Genomic DNA, 14,276 nt, shown 5'->3' on the forward strand with positions numbered 1-14,276 from the left:
GTCGTTCTTGCGCTTCGACTTATTTGTTGCTATAATAAGATGACATTTCACATGTCAATCGGTACAGTTGTCGCTCACGTATTTTAAAATAAAAGTCTTGTATAAGCAAAACAAGTTAAAAATCAAACATTTGTTGTTTTTTGACCACACACTCTGCGACCCACAGAAAATGTTCCTGCAACCCACTTTTGGGTCGCGACCCACCAGTTGAGAAACACTAATTTAGAACAGAACAATTTGAGTGAACAATTACTCTGCACTAATGTAAATATAAATAAATTTAGATACTTGCCATGCAGGTGTAAGTAAGCAAGGTTTTTTGTGCATAGAGAATTATGCAACGCTAACCCCCATCAAATGTACTACTTCTATGTACTCAAAAAATCAGGCAGGCAACTACCTTCAGAACCCAAGTGATGCTCAAGCACTGGTTGTATTTAATTACATTTAATGTTAACCTTTTTAAATAATAATAATAATGTTTTGAATATAAGATAACAAGAATATTGCAAAATGCATTAGTTTCAAGTTGCAAAAATGTAATAAATTTGATACCACCTCCAACTTATTTTGAACAAGGAAAAACGCTGAAATATGTAAATATAAGTAACTAGACATTTGCACTGCAGTAATGTAAAAACAGAACTTTAACCATTTGCACTGCAGTATAAATATAAATAATTTCACACAATGTTAAGCATGGTAATACTCACCCTCAAAATGATGAATGTTACTTAAAATGTAGAATTTGAACCTCTTCCCTTCTTTGCTGCTTGGTGTGACAGCTCTCTGTCTCACGATTAATGTCGTCAGGCCCGGCCCTTACCAATTTGGCACTCAAAGCAAAATTTCAGGTGGCGCCCCGTTGCATCGCAGTAAATACCACAGCTAGTGTAAATATACCCATAAGAAACTAAATAGCTTTGTCTCGGACATTCTTTTATTTAAATTAAGCAAATGCACATTCAAAATACTTAGGAAGAAGGATTTGCAACTGTGAGACAGAGAAACCTCAGCAGCGCATCTGAAGACAGAAGAGAAGTATGTGACACCAGTCTAATAATAAACACGAGATTTTAAGAATAACATAAGATGAAATAACTGAAAAACATAAAGATACGTGCGTGATGTAGACGACTGTATAACACACTATGTACTTTTTCTGATATACAAATTATATTAGTAATTCATATTAGTGACAATTAAACTTTTATTGTCATTACAGTGAAATGCTAATTTGCAGAATGCAACCCAAAAAAAAAAAGAGTAAACTGCAGTATAATAGACCATGTGGTAATGATCTAACATTAATAATGTGCACTTTAGCACTGATGTAAAGTTTTTTTATAAATGCACTTTAGACACTATGAACTCTAACACAATAAACAGCTAGGCTTACAACTATGGTTAAAATCAAGAGCATTTTGATTAACTACTACAACCACGCCAAAGCAATTAATGTTATAACACCTAATGCTGCTAAATATCTCTAATATTTACACATTTGCCTGAGAAAGAAATGATAGGGGTCATTAAATTGCAGTTAGTATTTGCCATAACATCTATGCCCTTCCATAACATTAGCTGGCATTAAAACTAACAGATAGAGCTAGCTATTTAATGATTAGCAAACCATATTATGCCATACCTGTTAACATTATACTCTGTTTTTGATAACAGAGGTGTCACTGTAAGAATGCACAATTCTATAACATAAGCATTCGACTACTTTAGTAACTGTTTGTGCACATTTAAGAGAAAATTAGTTATTTAAAATAAAACATGCAGGACGGAAATGTTAACATATTATTAAGTGTATGTGTCTGTTTAAACACACACCTAAATCCCCATAGTAAGCCAAACTTTCGCTCCTCTTTAAATGCTGTGTACAGAAGCTGATCCGGGAACAGTTTATTATACACAGCACGTCCGTCAGTCAGCATGTACACTGATTCAGGGGTTGCGATGATCAACGCACAGCTTTAACGGATTGAAAGTGAATGCAGACGTTTTTATCAAGGTGCTTTCAAGCCAAAATAAAGCGAAAGCATGATTCTCTTGAACAGCTCTTGCAATTAGGCTATATCACATTTGAGATAGACTCTGTGTTGACGGTACTTTCACTATTCATAGAAAGTTTAATCCGGGAAAATACTTAGATAGCAGGGAAAACCAGAGAGTTGACAAGTAGCCTATGTCACATTAATTATTAATGGCGTTATCGATCACAGATACAGTAAAATAATAATCTTTTTCATACTGTCTTTGTCGCGTTTTTCCTCCTCTTCTTTTTATTTAAAATTTTTTTTTGCCTCCCCTGCACACTAGACAGTTTAGGATGTTTAGACATATTGAGCATTTTGACCCATCAAAAAAAATGAACACCGCAGCAGGTAAAGTCTAATTATTTGGAAGGGGGCGGGGGGTGTCTTAAGCAAGTAACTTGGGTAATAATATTATTATACTACTACTACTACTTAGTAGGCTATGCACTATGCAGTTAATTTAATCTGGGCCTATTTTTTTCTTAAGTTATAATACCAACTAGTTTTAAGTATAGTGGAAGTTACACTTTTTTTTCTTACCCTATTTCTGGCGCCCCCCAGGACGCACTTAGCATTTGCCTATTGACCTTATTCTCCGCAGACGAGCGGGCGCTGTCATTTGAATCTTTTTGGCACGAGACTTCCGGTCTCATTCACTTCCATTCATTTTTAGACATTAAAAACTGCTCGTTTCGCTGTTTGATGTTGCAAACTGATATTTCCTTGTTATATTATTCTACTTGGTCTGTATACAGGCCCGGCGCTACGGGGGGCAAAGGGGGGCATTGCCCCCTCAGAAAGAGTTTGTGCCCCCCCAGTTTTTATAAAGGATTGTTCTCTCAAACTGAAAATTCTTTATGTCATTAATTATTAACACCCCCGTCGTTCCAAGCTTCAGAACACACATTTAAATATTTTAAAATATATGACATAGCAATTGAATTATGAAAATGGTGAGATTAAAGCTAGTCCTATAGTCCAGAGTTCCAGTCCCCGCGTCAGGTCTGGTGCGCCCGTAAATAAAACGCGCATAGTAGCCTAATGTAGCCTAATAAAAATGTTTTATTAAAAAGAAATAGCCTAGTTTACTGCACGTTCCCACAGTAGGCTACACTATAAATAATATTTTAATTAATTTATTAATATTATTATTAATAATATTACAATTAAGCTAAAATTGACAAAATGCAGAACCCTTTAAATGTTTGCTTTCATTTTGCTAAAAAGCGCACTTTTACAGTTGTGTAGAGAAACATCTCATTATGCAGCAGCAGTCAAGCTATAACTCATAATAAATACCTTTTGCATTTAAAGATGATCGGCCTGCGAAGTCAAGTTTGCAGTGTTATAAATGGAATAGGTTTTTAGTGCTTAAGTGGAATTACCGCGGATCAACCGAGAAACCTCTCACGTGCGCTGCAGGTAGGCAGAATGATAATCTTTTAAAAAATAAGTAATTTAGGCTATACTGCTATTTGCTCATGCAAAATTAAACAACATAAAATATATTGTAGATCTATTTTAAGAGCTGGAATACAACATATCGAGTTTGTTTTGACGTGTAGCTCATGGCCCTAAAATGAAAATAACCTGAAAACAAGCTATTAAAAAAGGTTTAATAAATAAAATAATTAATAAATAAAATGACGGGTAGGCCTAGTAACCTAATGGTTTAAGATGGTTTACAATATCACGAAAAAAAAACACTTAAATAGCCTAATATAAATCTTTGTATTTACATTTAAAATTATGGGAAAAAAAGTTATATAGCATATTGAGTTGCGTGTTATCCGTGAAAAAAATTACCAATTTTCACGGTAACAACATGTGAATTTTGGTATCTTTTTTAGGTATTTTTCTGGCTACACTAATGCCTTAAAATGTAACTAAGTAATTGTTTTAAATGACATTAGATTGTAACATTTAGCTTTTCCCTAACACTGATGTTGGTTGGATAATAGGGTACGTGAAGCGTGATGACTCGGTTAAGCTGATGTCACTATATTTATTTACCGGTTAAATGAATAGTCTGATCGTGGGTCAGCTTGCATGTGTGGGCATAATTTGACGTCTTTACCTAAAACTTTAAACATTCATAGGTCTGTTATTTGAAATAAAACGGAAATAAGGAGAATAACATATGATTTAAAGCACTCGTTTGGCACTGAAGCCATGATCCATCTACATTAATAAGCGGTATGCATTACCATCGTTAATAAAATTCATAATAGCGAAACTGCATATTGTTATTACTATTAAAATGTAGCCTATATTACTGCCTTAGGTCAGTAACTTAGGCAGTAATGCAAAGTAATGATAAATGTGAATAAATATCCTAAATGAAAGAAACAAGAGACCAAAATCAGTCACCAGGTCTAGTGCCCCCTATGGATTTAAAGTGCCCCCTCAGTTTTGACTTCCTGGCGCCGGGCCTGTCTGTATAGTCATGCAAACATTTGTTGTAGAGCAAGTAGTTTGACCGTTTTTGCCATTTATTATTCCTTGTCATTTCTCCCATAGGCGACTGAAACGGAAGTTCTAAGACAATCGCGAAAACAGGCACACAGCTTCCGCATTTTAGAATAAGGTCAATACTGCCTATGCCACAGGCCTGCTCTAAATGTCCTTCATGATAAGTCAAATAAACTCTTAGAAACAGTGAGTGTAATCTATAACCTTCACCGCCATCCGCTTGAAGTGATCGCCGTGCTGCATCGGAAATTGACATGCGGGCTAACTGCAAAACGCGGAAGAGGATCGTGCCTAGTCTATTTTGGGTGAACTGTCTCTTTAAGAAAAGGGCACCTTTTTTATGAAACTGCACACGTGAACAGCTGAACCACATCCGCTTCCATGACGCTTCCCCAGATGGACGTGACTTCCCCCACGGGACGCGAAATCACGCCCATCTCATTCATTTGCAAATCGGTCTGTAGTCTGAGGGCGTTCCAAGCTTTATAAGCTGCGTAGCCCCTTCCTCACATCACCAGTGCGGAAAAAAAAGTCACAGCTGAGACATTCCAGCCCAGTCTACTCTGAATTACACAGTCAAATATCAACTATCCACAGGTAAGACATGAGCAAACATTTATTTGTAATAGAGTATTATAGGTAACCCGTTAAACGAAAGAAAGTTATAGTCTTAAAGCTTAGAATATGGGTCGTGTTTAGATATTTCCTCCATAATCAATAAATTTATCATTAGACTATATGGCATTTTACTGTCCCTCAGAATTGTGTTTAGTAAAAGCATATTTTATGTATTATAAAACCGCGCAGAGAGCTGATGTTGTAAGCTGTTGATCATTTGTACGAAAGCAACGTTTGTATTTCCACCGTTACGTAATCTTGGATGCACATCAAAAATAAAATTAACGTAAAACAAATACATTGTCTTCTTTGAGGCATCGTTTTCATGCATCTTACATTGTTAATTTGTAGTATATATTTCATGTATACTGGACCATGTGTATCAGTTCTGTCACATCATTCAGGTTTACGAGTCATTGAAGCGTACGTGCTTTTCTCAGCATGGACCACTACGCTTTTTGATGCACGTATCGCTTCCTTAATTGCAAAGGATTCTGGTACTTGTGGTTTTTAGGCATCCCTATGTGCACAACTTGTACGTGACATGAGTCAGTAATTATTCATCCAGTGAGTACGGGCAGGATTTCCCCATTTGTGATCTCGAAATAATTCACTCATCATGTTTTAGATTATTACCTCTACTATGAAACTGTTTTTAATTTCTCTATCTGAGTAATGAGAGGCAACTATGAATCACCAATTGGAAAAATTAGGCTTAATTGTCTATATAGTACTGTGCAGCTGTAATTCTGTATTAGATCAAACATAATGCATCAATTTATTGTTTTGTTTTTGTGTTGATGTTTTGTGATCTGTGGATGCTGAAGGAGATGTTTAATGAAGAGTAAAGGGTTCTTGATGTCATTTGTTTTTCCACTTTGCATCAACTCCACAGACCATCTACGTGCCTCTGTGCACACAACACTGCTAAAGCTGGACTTGAGAGCGGGATGAAAATAGCGCTTTGCTCTTATACACTTAACCTTTCTTGTGGCTGCACTTGAGATGAAATGGCTACATCCCTTAGTAGACTTCAATGTTACGTGTCATGTAATTGAACAGTCAAAGCTTTAAAATGGCAATTTGATAGAAATAATTAAAACAGACATGGTCTCCTAAAGTGCTTTTACCTAAAAGTAAATTGATTCACGAGATTCTGTGTGTCTCCACAGTTGAAGATGGCCTCAACAAAGGAGAAACTCATTGCTCACGTGAGCAAGGAGCAGCCTGCTGGGCCCACAAACAAGGTGACAGTGGTTGGTGTTGGAATGGTAGGAATGGCTGCCGCCGTCAGCATCCTTCTCAAGGTCAGTGAGGTCCCTGCACTGGATAAATCGTCACACAAAATAAAAATAATCCCAGTATCAGTCTGCGGTTTAATTTTTTTGTTATTGTTGTTTTTTATTTTTTTACCAATACATTATTGGTAGCATGTTCAAAAATTATAAAAATAATTAAATTACATATAATAATTATAGTCCAATTGAGTCTTTTTTTTTAAATGATCTACATTACTCCTTTTTTTTGTATTCAATTTAAAATAAAATATTTTGATAAAAAAGGGAGAGAAATATGCCTTGTGGCAATTGTCCATGTTTAATGACCCATGCTTCTATTTTGTTAGTTTATATCTGGCATATGTTAAATGTTTTGTTAAAAAAATTGTGAAATTTAGAGATTGTCTCACAGAGATGATTATACTGAAATGTAATAAGAGTTTAATGTTTAGAGATAAATGTATGTGCCAGTGGCTTGTTTGATTTTAATAAAATTTTAGAAAACATGGTAAGAATTTGAATGGTTTGTAGATCTTTGCTAGACTGAAGGGGAGTGGTTCTTTTTCTGCTATTGTTCAAATAAATTAAAGTTCTCCTGACATTAGAACAAGGAATGATTTCTGAATAAGAATGAAGGGCTTGTATCTCTGCGAAAATGAAACATGATCCTCATAACTGGAAATTGAGCAAAAACAGAGACCATTCCATTGGGGATCTTATTTTAATGGTAATAAATGTGCAGTTCATATATTCATATGTAATCTCTAAAATATTTTGTAGTTATATAAATAAAAAATATATTAAAAAATGCACAAATAAATCTATTATGTCTTCTAGAAAGGTCTAAAAATGTTAAACAAATGTAAACATTGAAGCAAACAATAAGTAGAGGAGTGCTGAATCTGAATCATGCATGTGCAGGATCTGACCGATGAACTCGCCCTGGTGGACGTGATGGAAGATAAGCTGAAAGGAGAGGCTATGGACTTGCAGCATGGAAGCCTGTTTCTCAAGACGCACAAGATTGTAGCGGATAAAGGTCAGGTTTCATAATCGACTAATGAAGACATGAAATGTGGAAGGAGGAATAAAGCAGCTGAATTTATGGCTGATAAGCAACAGACAAGTTTGATTGATGCTGATTTTATAGTACGTCAATAATATACCAGTGATATGGGTTGCATTCAAAATTGTTATACTATTTATGCAGAAGTATAATGAAAAAGTGGTCAGTGGTTTAAAATGGAATTGCATTATATAACCGCACTGGAATACTTTTTAATTAACAAAAGTGATAACTTTTATTGAAATGGCACTTAAAAAATATTTTTGCTACTTAACAAACTGCTTATTTAGAACTTGCTTAGATTTGTGTAGGGACAACAAAAAGGAATTGTGTGGAAACTAGTGTTTATTTATTTATTTTTTTTTTTATAATAAAACCTGAGCTATGTGCTCCACTGTCAATTGAACATGCTCCAACCAGTCCAACTAATGCCCATGATATGAAACATGCAAGGTTAATAAACTGTATGTACAGCAACTTGAACCAAATCTGGCAGCTTGGCTTATCATGGGAAAATTATTTCATAAAGTTCTTCATGAGGAAATATTTTAAAACCAATGTCCAGCAAATACTTATCTGCATCAAAAACAAAACTAACAAGTAAAACAATGCATATGTAATGATAATTCATACTAACAGGAGCACAGTTCAAAAATAATTTGGCTGCTGTCAAACACTGCAACATAAATCTTTTTTAGTTCTTGTTACAACTTAGTCTAAACAAATATTTGCCAAACATCAGACATCAAATTAAACCATATAGAAATGGTTTCTCACCATTTCAGAGAGATTGTTTTAAAATTTATGTGAATTTTATTTATTTATTTATTTTTACAGATTACAGTGTGACCGCAAACTCAAAAGTGGTTGTTGTGACCGCTGGAGCTCGTCAGCAGGAGGGTGAGAGCCGCCTGAACCTCGTCCAGAGGAATGTTAACATCTTCAAGTTCATTATCCCAAACATCATCAAGTACAGCCCCAACTGCATCCTTTTGGTGGTCTCAAATCCTGGTATGCAATTACACAAGGAGTTCTGATAATGCCAGGGCTGGCAATAAAGCCAAATTATAAACCAACTTTATCTACTCTTTAGTTGACATCTTGACCTATGTGGCCTGGAAGCTGAGCGGTTTGCCCAGGAACCGTGTGATTGGCAGTGGCACAAACTTGGATTCTGCTCGTTTCCGCTACTTGATGGGAGAGAAGTTGGGAATTCATCCATCTAGCTGCCATGGTTGGGTCGTTGGAGAACATGGAGACTCCAGCGGTGAGCACTGATGCAAGAGCACAATGAATCTTTGTTTGTGTAAGAAAAAATATGTAAACCTGTAAAAATCTATTTTTGTTTGTAGTTCCTGTGTGGAGTGGTGTGAATGTGGCTGGGGTGTCCCTCCAAGCTCTAAACCCTGACTTGGGTACAGATAAAGACAAGGAGGACTGGAAGAGCGTCCACAAGATGGTGGTTGACAGGTGAAATATTATTATTATTATTATTATTATTATTACTTTTTTTTTTTTTTACCGACTAGACATAACTACTAGGATTAGTCTCAGAAATGCATCTAGAAAGAGAAGCCAAATCACGTTGTATATGATCTGTAACAAATGTGTACTCTGTGTCCACATTAAATCTCTAAATCAACTCTTTGGGTAAATGTATTTAGTCTGGGCTCATGGGTGTTTATCTTTGTTTAACATTAATCTTGTTTGTTTTGGCAGTGCATATGAAGTTATTAAGCTGAAGGGTTACACTTCTTGGGCTATTGGAATGTCTGTAGCTGACCTGTGTGAAAGTATCTTGAAGAACATGCACAAATGTCACCCGGTTTCTACTTTGGTCAAGGTGAGATGGATTGGCATGTTTTTGGAAGATTAGTGATCATCGTTAAATAAATATTATGGAACATTTTTAAATACATTTCTATATAATATAAATAATTTAGAAATCTCTGTCTAATAACTATGAGAACAACTACCTTCTAATGTAGCATCTTGGTGAAAGGATTGGAACTACTTTTTTGCAGCACAGTTTTATGAAACACAAAATTGATACTGACTGATTTTATAGAATTATGTATGCGAGAAGTACCTGGATGACATAGTACTTTTGGTTAGATTCTGAAGTGTGCATCCAATGGATGCCATGCTCTCCCATGATGCCACTTCAGAGAATTTATAAATGGGAGAGAAGTGACACAGCCGACGTAGGTCTGTCACGTGATCAGACAAAATTGCGAAGTTCTATTCATACTTGATACTACTCTAGGGTTGGGTATCGTTTGGGACTTTTTTTTCAATACCGGTGCTAAATCGGTACTTTTAAAACGATACCGGTGCCAAAACGGTGCCTGAACCGATACCTTTTAGCCACAAAATTATGGTGAATGATTCTAGAAAAACCTTTTTATTTGACAAAGTCTTAAAAAAATTATAGAACAATATAATTTAAGTTTAAGGAAAACATCAATTCATATTTTATATATTTGAGTTACTTTAATATGTTTCCTTTGATCATTTGTTGGTTAGCATGAATTTTAAGATTTGCATTATGAAATTACATTAGCTCTCTATTAACCTGTGGGGGGGCAGGCAGGGGCCATGTACTTTTGGGAGCACATTTTAACATGTATATTACAAAATACTTAATTATTCAAAGTCATTTTTCATGCATCACTCTGTAGTCTTTTATATACAAAATAATTAAATAACTTAAACTTAAAATAATCTTCCTTCCTTGTTAATTTATTTGACAAGTAACGGTATACTGGTGTAGGAGAACACATTTCTAACATTCAAGTACATCAAGGCACATTGCTGCACCTGTAAACTTTAACAGGCCTACAGTTGAAGTCAATTTATTTTGCCCTCCCATTCATTTACAATAATGTTTTTTTTAATTTTCAGTGTTTACTAAAATATTATTCTGAAGTCATAAGTCGTATTTCTTTTTGTTTATTTCTTGAATAAAAGCCGTTTTTAATTTAAATAAAAATAAGGTCAGTATTATTAGCCTCTTTAAGAATTATTTACTGTATGTTTTAGATATACACAACAAATCAGTTACAAAATAATTTGACTAATTATTTCAACTTTCATAGTTAACTGATTAAGTCTAAATTACACTTTAATCTAAATAAAAGACTATAAAATACTTAAAGGGACTTTGTCTGAATACAACTGTACTGCAAAATATCTAGTAAAATGTTATGCACTGAATAACATTTTACTAGATATTAACTTTAAAAATGTGTTGTAAATAAATCATGTGTTAAAGTCAGAAATCAAAAATCAATGAAGGCAAAACCAAACGAGTTGAATATGACTGACATGAGCGTGACTGAAAACTACATTTGATCAATGTGTTACATATCTTCTTGGGAACTTGCCGACTGTTTGTAAACTCAAGACTGCATTTTCTAACGTAAAACTATGTACACTAGATTTCTGATTAATAACGATCTCTGCATAGCCGAGGACTTCCTATTTTAAAAGTGTTGAAATCGCTATTGAAAACAGAAATCTGATATCATCAACAGTGTACATTTTGATAGTGTTTCACTGCATGAACATGACTGAAGTTTAATCTTTTTATTACCTGTGTCAATTTGGGCTTTAACTTCTGAGAAATGTGGGGAACTGATGCGCGCATCACCGTCACAGAGACAGCCCAAGTGCCCAAGGAAGCGATTGCACGTAACGCCTAAATCACGCGAGAGAGGCATTCCTTTGCCTTTTTGAGCCCTCAAATGTGTCATTTAAGTTTGACATGTTTCCCCTTACACGCAACTTTTGTAAAGCACGTTGCTGTGTCAGAATCCTTGCTTGTAAAATACGCTTTAAAATCCTTAGTTTAAGCAAATTTGATGAACACGATTATGCGTGTTGATCTAAAGAGTGTTGCTCTCGCTCACCGAGAACTGCGCACGTTGCGTGTTAACGTTCCCTAGCAACATTAACAAATGCCTGACATCGCCTCAGAGTTGTTAAGAATTAAATGTTTAGAGATCGTGACACAACGCCTGTGTGCCTTTGATGCACCTCTTTGATGCTTCTTATGTCCTTGTCGCAGCACCAATGGCACCGAAATTAAGCACCGAAATTCATATGCTGATTTGATCTGGTACATACCGGTTACAAAGGTACCGGTTCTATAATGACACCGGGTTTCGGTACCCAACTCTATACTACTCGCAGGCTTTTTCTCAACTAAACGAACGCAGAGAACGGACCTGCGTTCTTGTGAAGATTGGTCTTGCCAGGTCATGTCGGAAGAACGAACTCTGGAGATTGCAAGAACAGAGAACGAGTTCTGTGAGAAATGAGATGCTGCGTTCTTCCTGATGTTCACGTGACCTTCACGGGTTTTAATGGAAAATTATTAAAACATTACAGCATACATTCAAGTTATTGTTTCTCCCCTTTTCACAATATATATGATGTATGCATAAAGACTTTACAAATATATGTTGCACAATACAAATAAAACATTATTAAATGAATTTCAACAAATAAATACCCTTAATGTGCTTATGCCTTAATTTAAATTTTCATATTAATGTTTACTTTTACCTTTAGCAACATGCTAATTATTAGAAGCCATTGATATTTTTTATTTTGTTTTGTTTGTTTTTAGCACTGATATCTGACACTTGTTTTATGTATTACCAGGGAATGCATGGTGTAAATGAAGAGGTTTTCCTAAGTGTGCCTTGCATTCTGGGTAATAATGGCCTGACAGATGTCGTCCACATGACCCTCAAACCAGAAGAGGAAAAACAGTTGGTGAAGAGCGCCGAGACCTTGTGGGGTGTTCAGAAGGAGCTGACCCTGTGAACCGCGGTCTCCTCCAAAATGTAGCCACAAATTGCAAACCTCAATGAGTCCTGCCTATCTGTCTCCTGACCTCATAAACCTTAATGCCTGTTAAGATTAGGTAACTCCATGTCACTCGCAGACCATTAGATAACACTCCTTGTGTTAGTGATTTTAACTTCAAAGGGATAATTTATTCCTGTTGTCTCTACAAAACAATCAGCCTTAGTGAAAGTGTGTGTGTCTACATGCATATTATTGTCTATTCAAGAAAGAAGCACTTGTAAGATGTACAATTGCAGACTCTCATTGTATTCCGTTCTGAGGTCAGCTAGCATTCCGAACTTGCCTCCTGCATCAAGCAATTGGTCATTTACCAACAAGCAAACTTCATTGTAATATCAATTCTATGTTTTGCATGTACAACAAAATAGCTCTTTCGCTTTAAATCTACAATTATTATTTATAAAAATTTGATATCGACCTAAAAAAAAGAATGGAATAGTCCTTATTTATGAAAAATGTATCTGTTGATTGATTAATACTTCTATTTATTAAATGCAACAATGTATCTTACAATGGGCCTATAAATAATTTGTAATTTCTAAATTAAATGGTTCATATTGTTTTAAAAAGGATAAAGTTAAACAAAGTGACTTTATAAACCATCCTGAATTTACAGTTGTAATGGTTTAATGAATGGACAAATAAGTTTCCAACATGAGTGAAGTCCATTGACCACCATAGCAGAGCCTCTGAACAAAAAGAAATTTTATTTATGAACTGCTTAAGGTATTTGAATAGATGTTGACAAACATGCTGAGAGTGCATGTAACCAAACTCAATAAGGGAAATACAGTAGTGCAAATGATGGTAATAACTATATCACCCCAACTACTCGTTAAGTCCACACTATATGTATCATCTGAAAAAATGCTGTTGTCAGTGTATTTTTTGTGTGTGTGTTTATCAGAACAACAAAGCGCTCCTATCCAGGTGGTAAAACACAGCAGTGGTTTTAGCTTTTACTTGAAATGTGTGATTGTAGAATTAAGACACAGCCCGACTGAATAAACATTGTGACTATCTACAAAAGCTGCCTTGTGCGTCTTTATTCTGCAGACTGAATAGAAAAAAAACAGCTATAGAGAAACAAACTGGGTTAGTGGACTATGTTGTTTAAATCCAAAAGTGAATTAAGTTAAATAGCCTCAATTTCAGACTGGTCAAAAATTGAGGTGAAAAATCTGGAGAAAAAAACAGCACCACCATTGTACACACTGATACGAAAACACGATACAGTTGCTGACCATTCACGAGCCTGTCATAAATAAAGATAATGTTACTTTATTGATCTGTTTTGTTGACACAATAACCTACAGTCTGGAACAAATAGGGCAAAGTCTAAGAAACATCAAATCAAGTCTTAAATGTAATTCACATCTCAAAAGGTGCATTTAAATATCTAACTGAAATGAAGCAGGTAACAAAAAAGCCAAAAGAAAGTCATTTGTTTACTTTTGGAAGAATAAAAAGTCCAGAGTTTTAAAGTACAGTACAACAGTTTACAGCTCAAGTTTTAACATGACAAAGTATTAGTAACAATCTATCCTTTATATACAGTTAAAGCATAATGAATAGGAAATGCTAAATAATTCCCAATTGCAAAGAGATAAATAGTTCAACTGAAAATATAATGTAATGAAATTGAAATATAGAACTATGTCATCACTGTCATATTTCCCCCCGGATTCAAAATAAATAATAAATTATATTTTGCATAAAGAAAATTATGACAATTTTAGACAGATTTTTGCATTGTGACATTGTATCCTGGAAATTGAATTTATTCTTGTAAAATTTGTATTGTCTTTGTTTCTCTAAAAGTAAATGCTATACTGATTTTATTTTAAGGGGAAAATCCCAAATGTTGATACGTTTTTATTTCTGTACTATTGTAAAAAATCACTACATCAATAAACATTT

The 14,276-nt window shown here is 34.9% G+C and overlaps 1 protein-coding gene across 1 annotated transcript; it reads left to right on the plus strand.

Moving 5' to 3' along the window:
- The first annotated feature begins 5,014 nt into the window (after positions 1 to 5,014).
- On the plus strand, positions 5,015 to 13,379 carry ldha (lactate dehydrogenase A4). The gene is given in 8 exon segments (NM_131246.1): positions 5,015 to 5,114; positions 6,308 to 6,442; positions 7,334 to 7,451; positions 8,316 to 8,489; positions 8,572 to 8,745; positions 8,831 to 8,948; positions 9,198 to 9,321; positions 12,147 to 13,379. Coding segments are annotated over 7 exon segments (1,002 nt in total). The 5' UTR covers positions 5,015 to 5,114; positions 6,308 to 6,313; the 3' UTR covers positions 12,312 to 13,379.
- Positions 13,380 to 14,276: the final 897 nt, after the last annotated feature.

The sequence above is a fragment of the Danio rerio genome, chromosome 25, assembly GCF_049306965.1.
Source record: "Danio rerio strain Tuebingen ecotype United States chromosome 25, GRCz12tu, whole genome shotgun sequence".
Taxonomy (NCBI): Eukaryota; Metazoa; Chordata; class Actinopteri; order Cypriniformes; family Danionidae; genus Danio; species Danio rerio.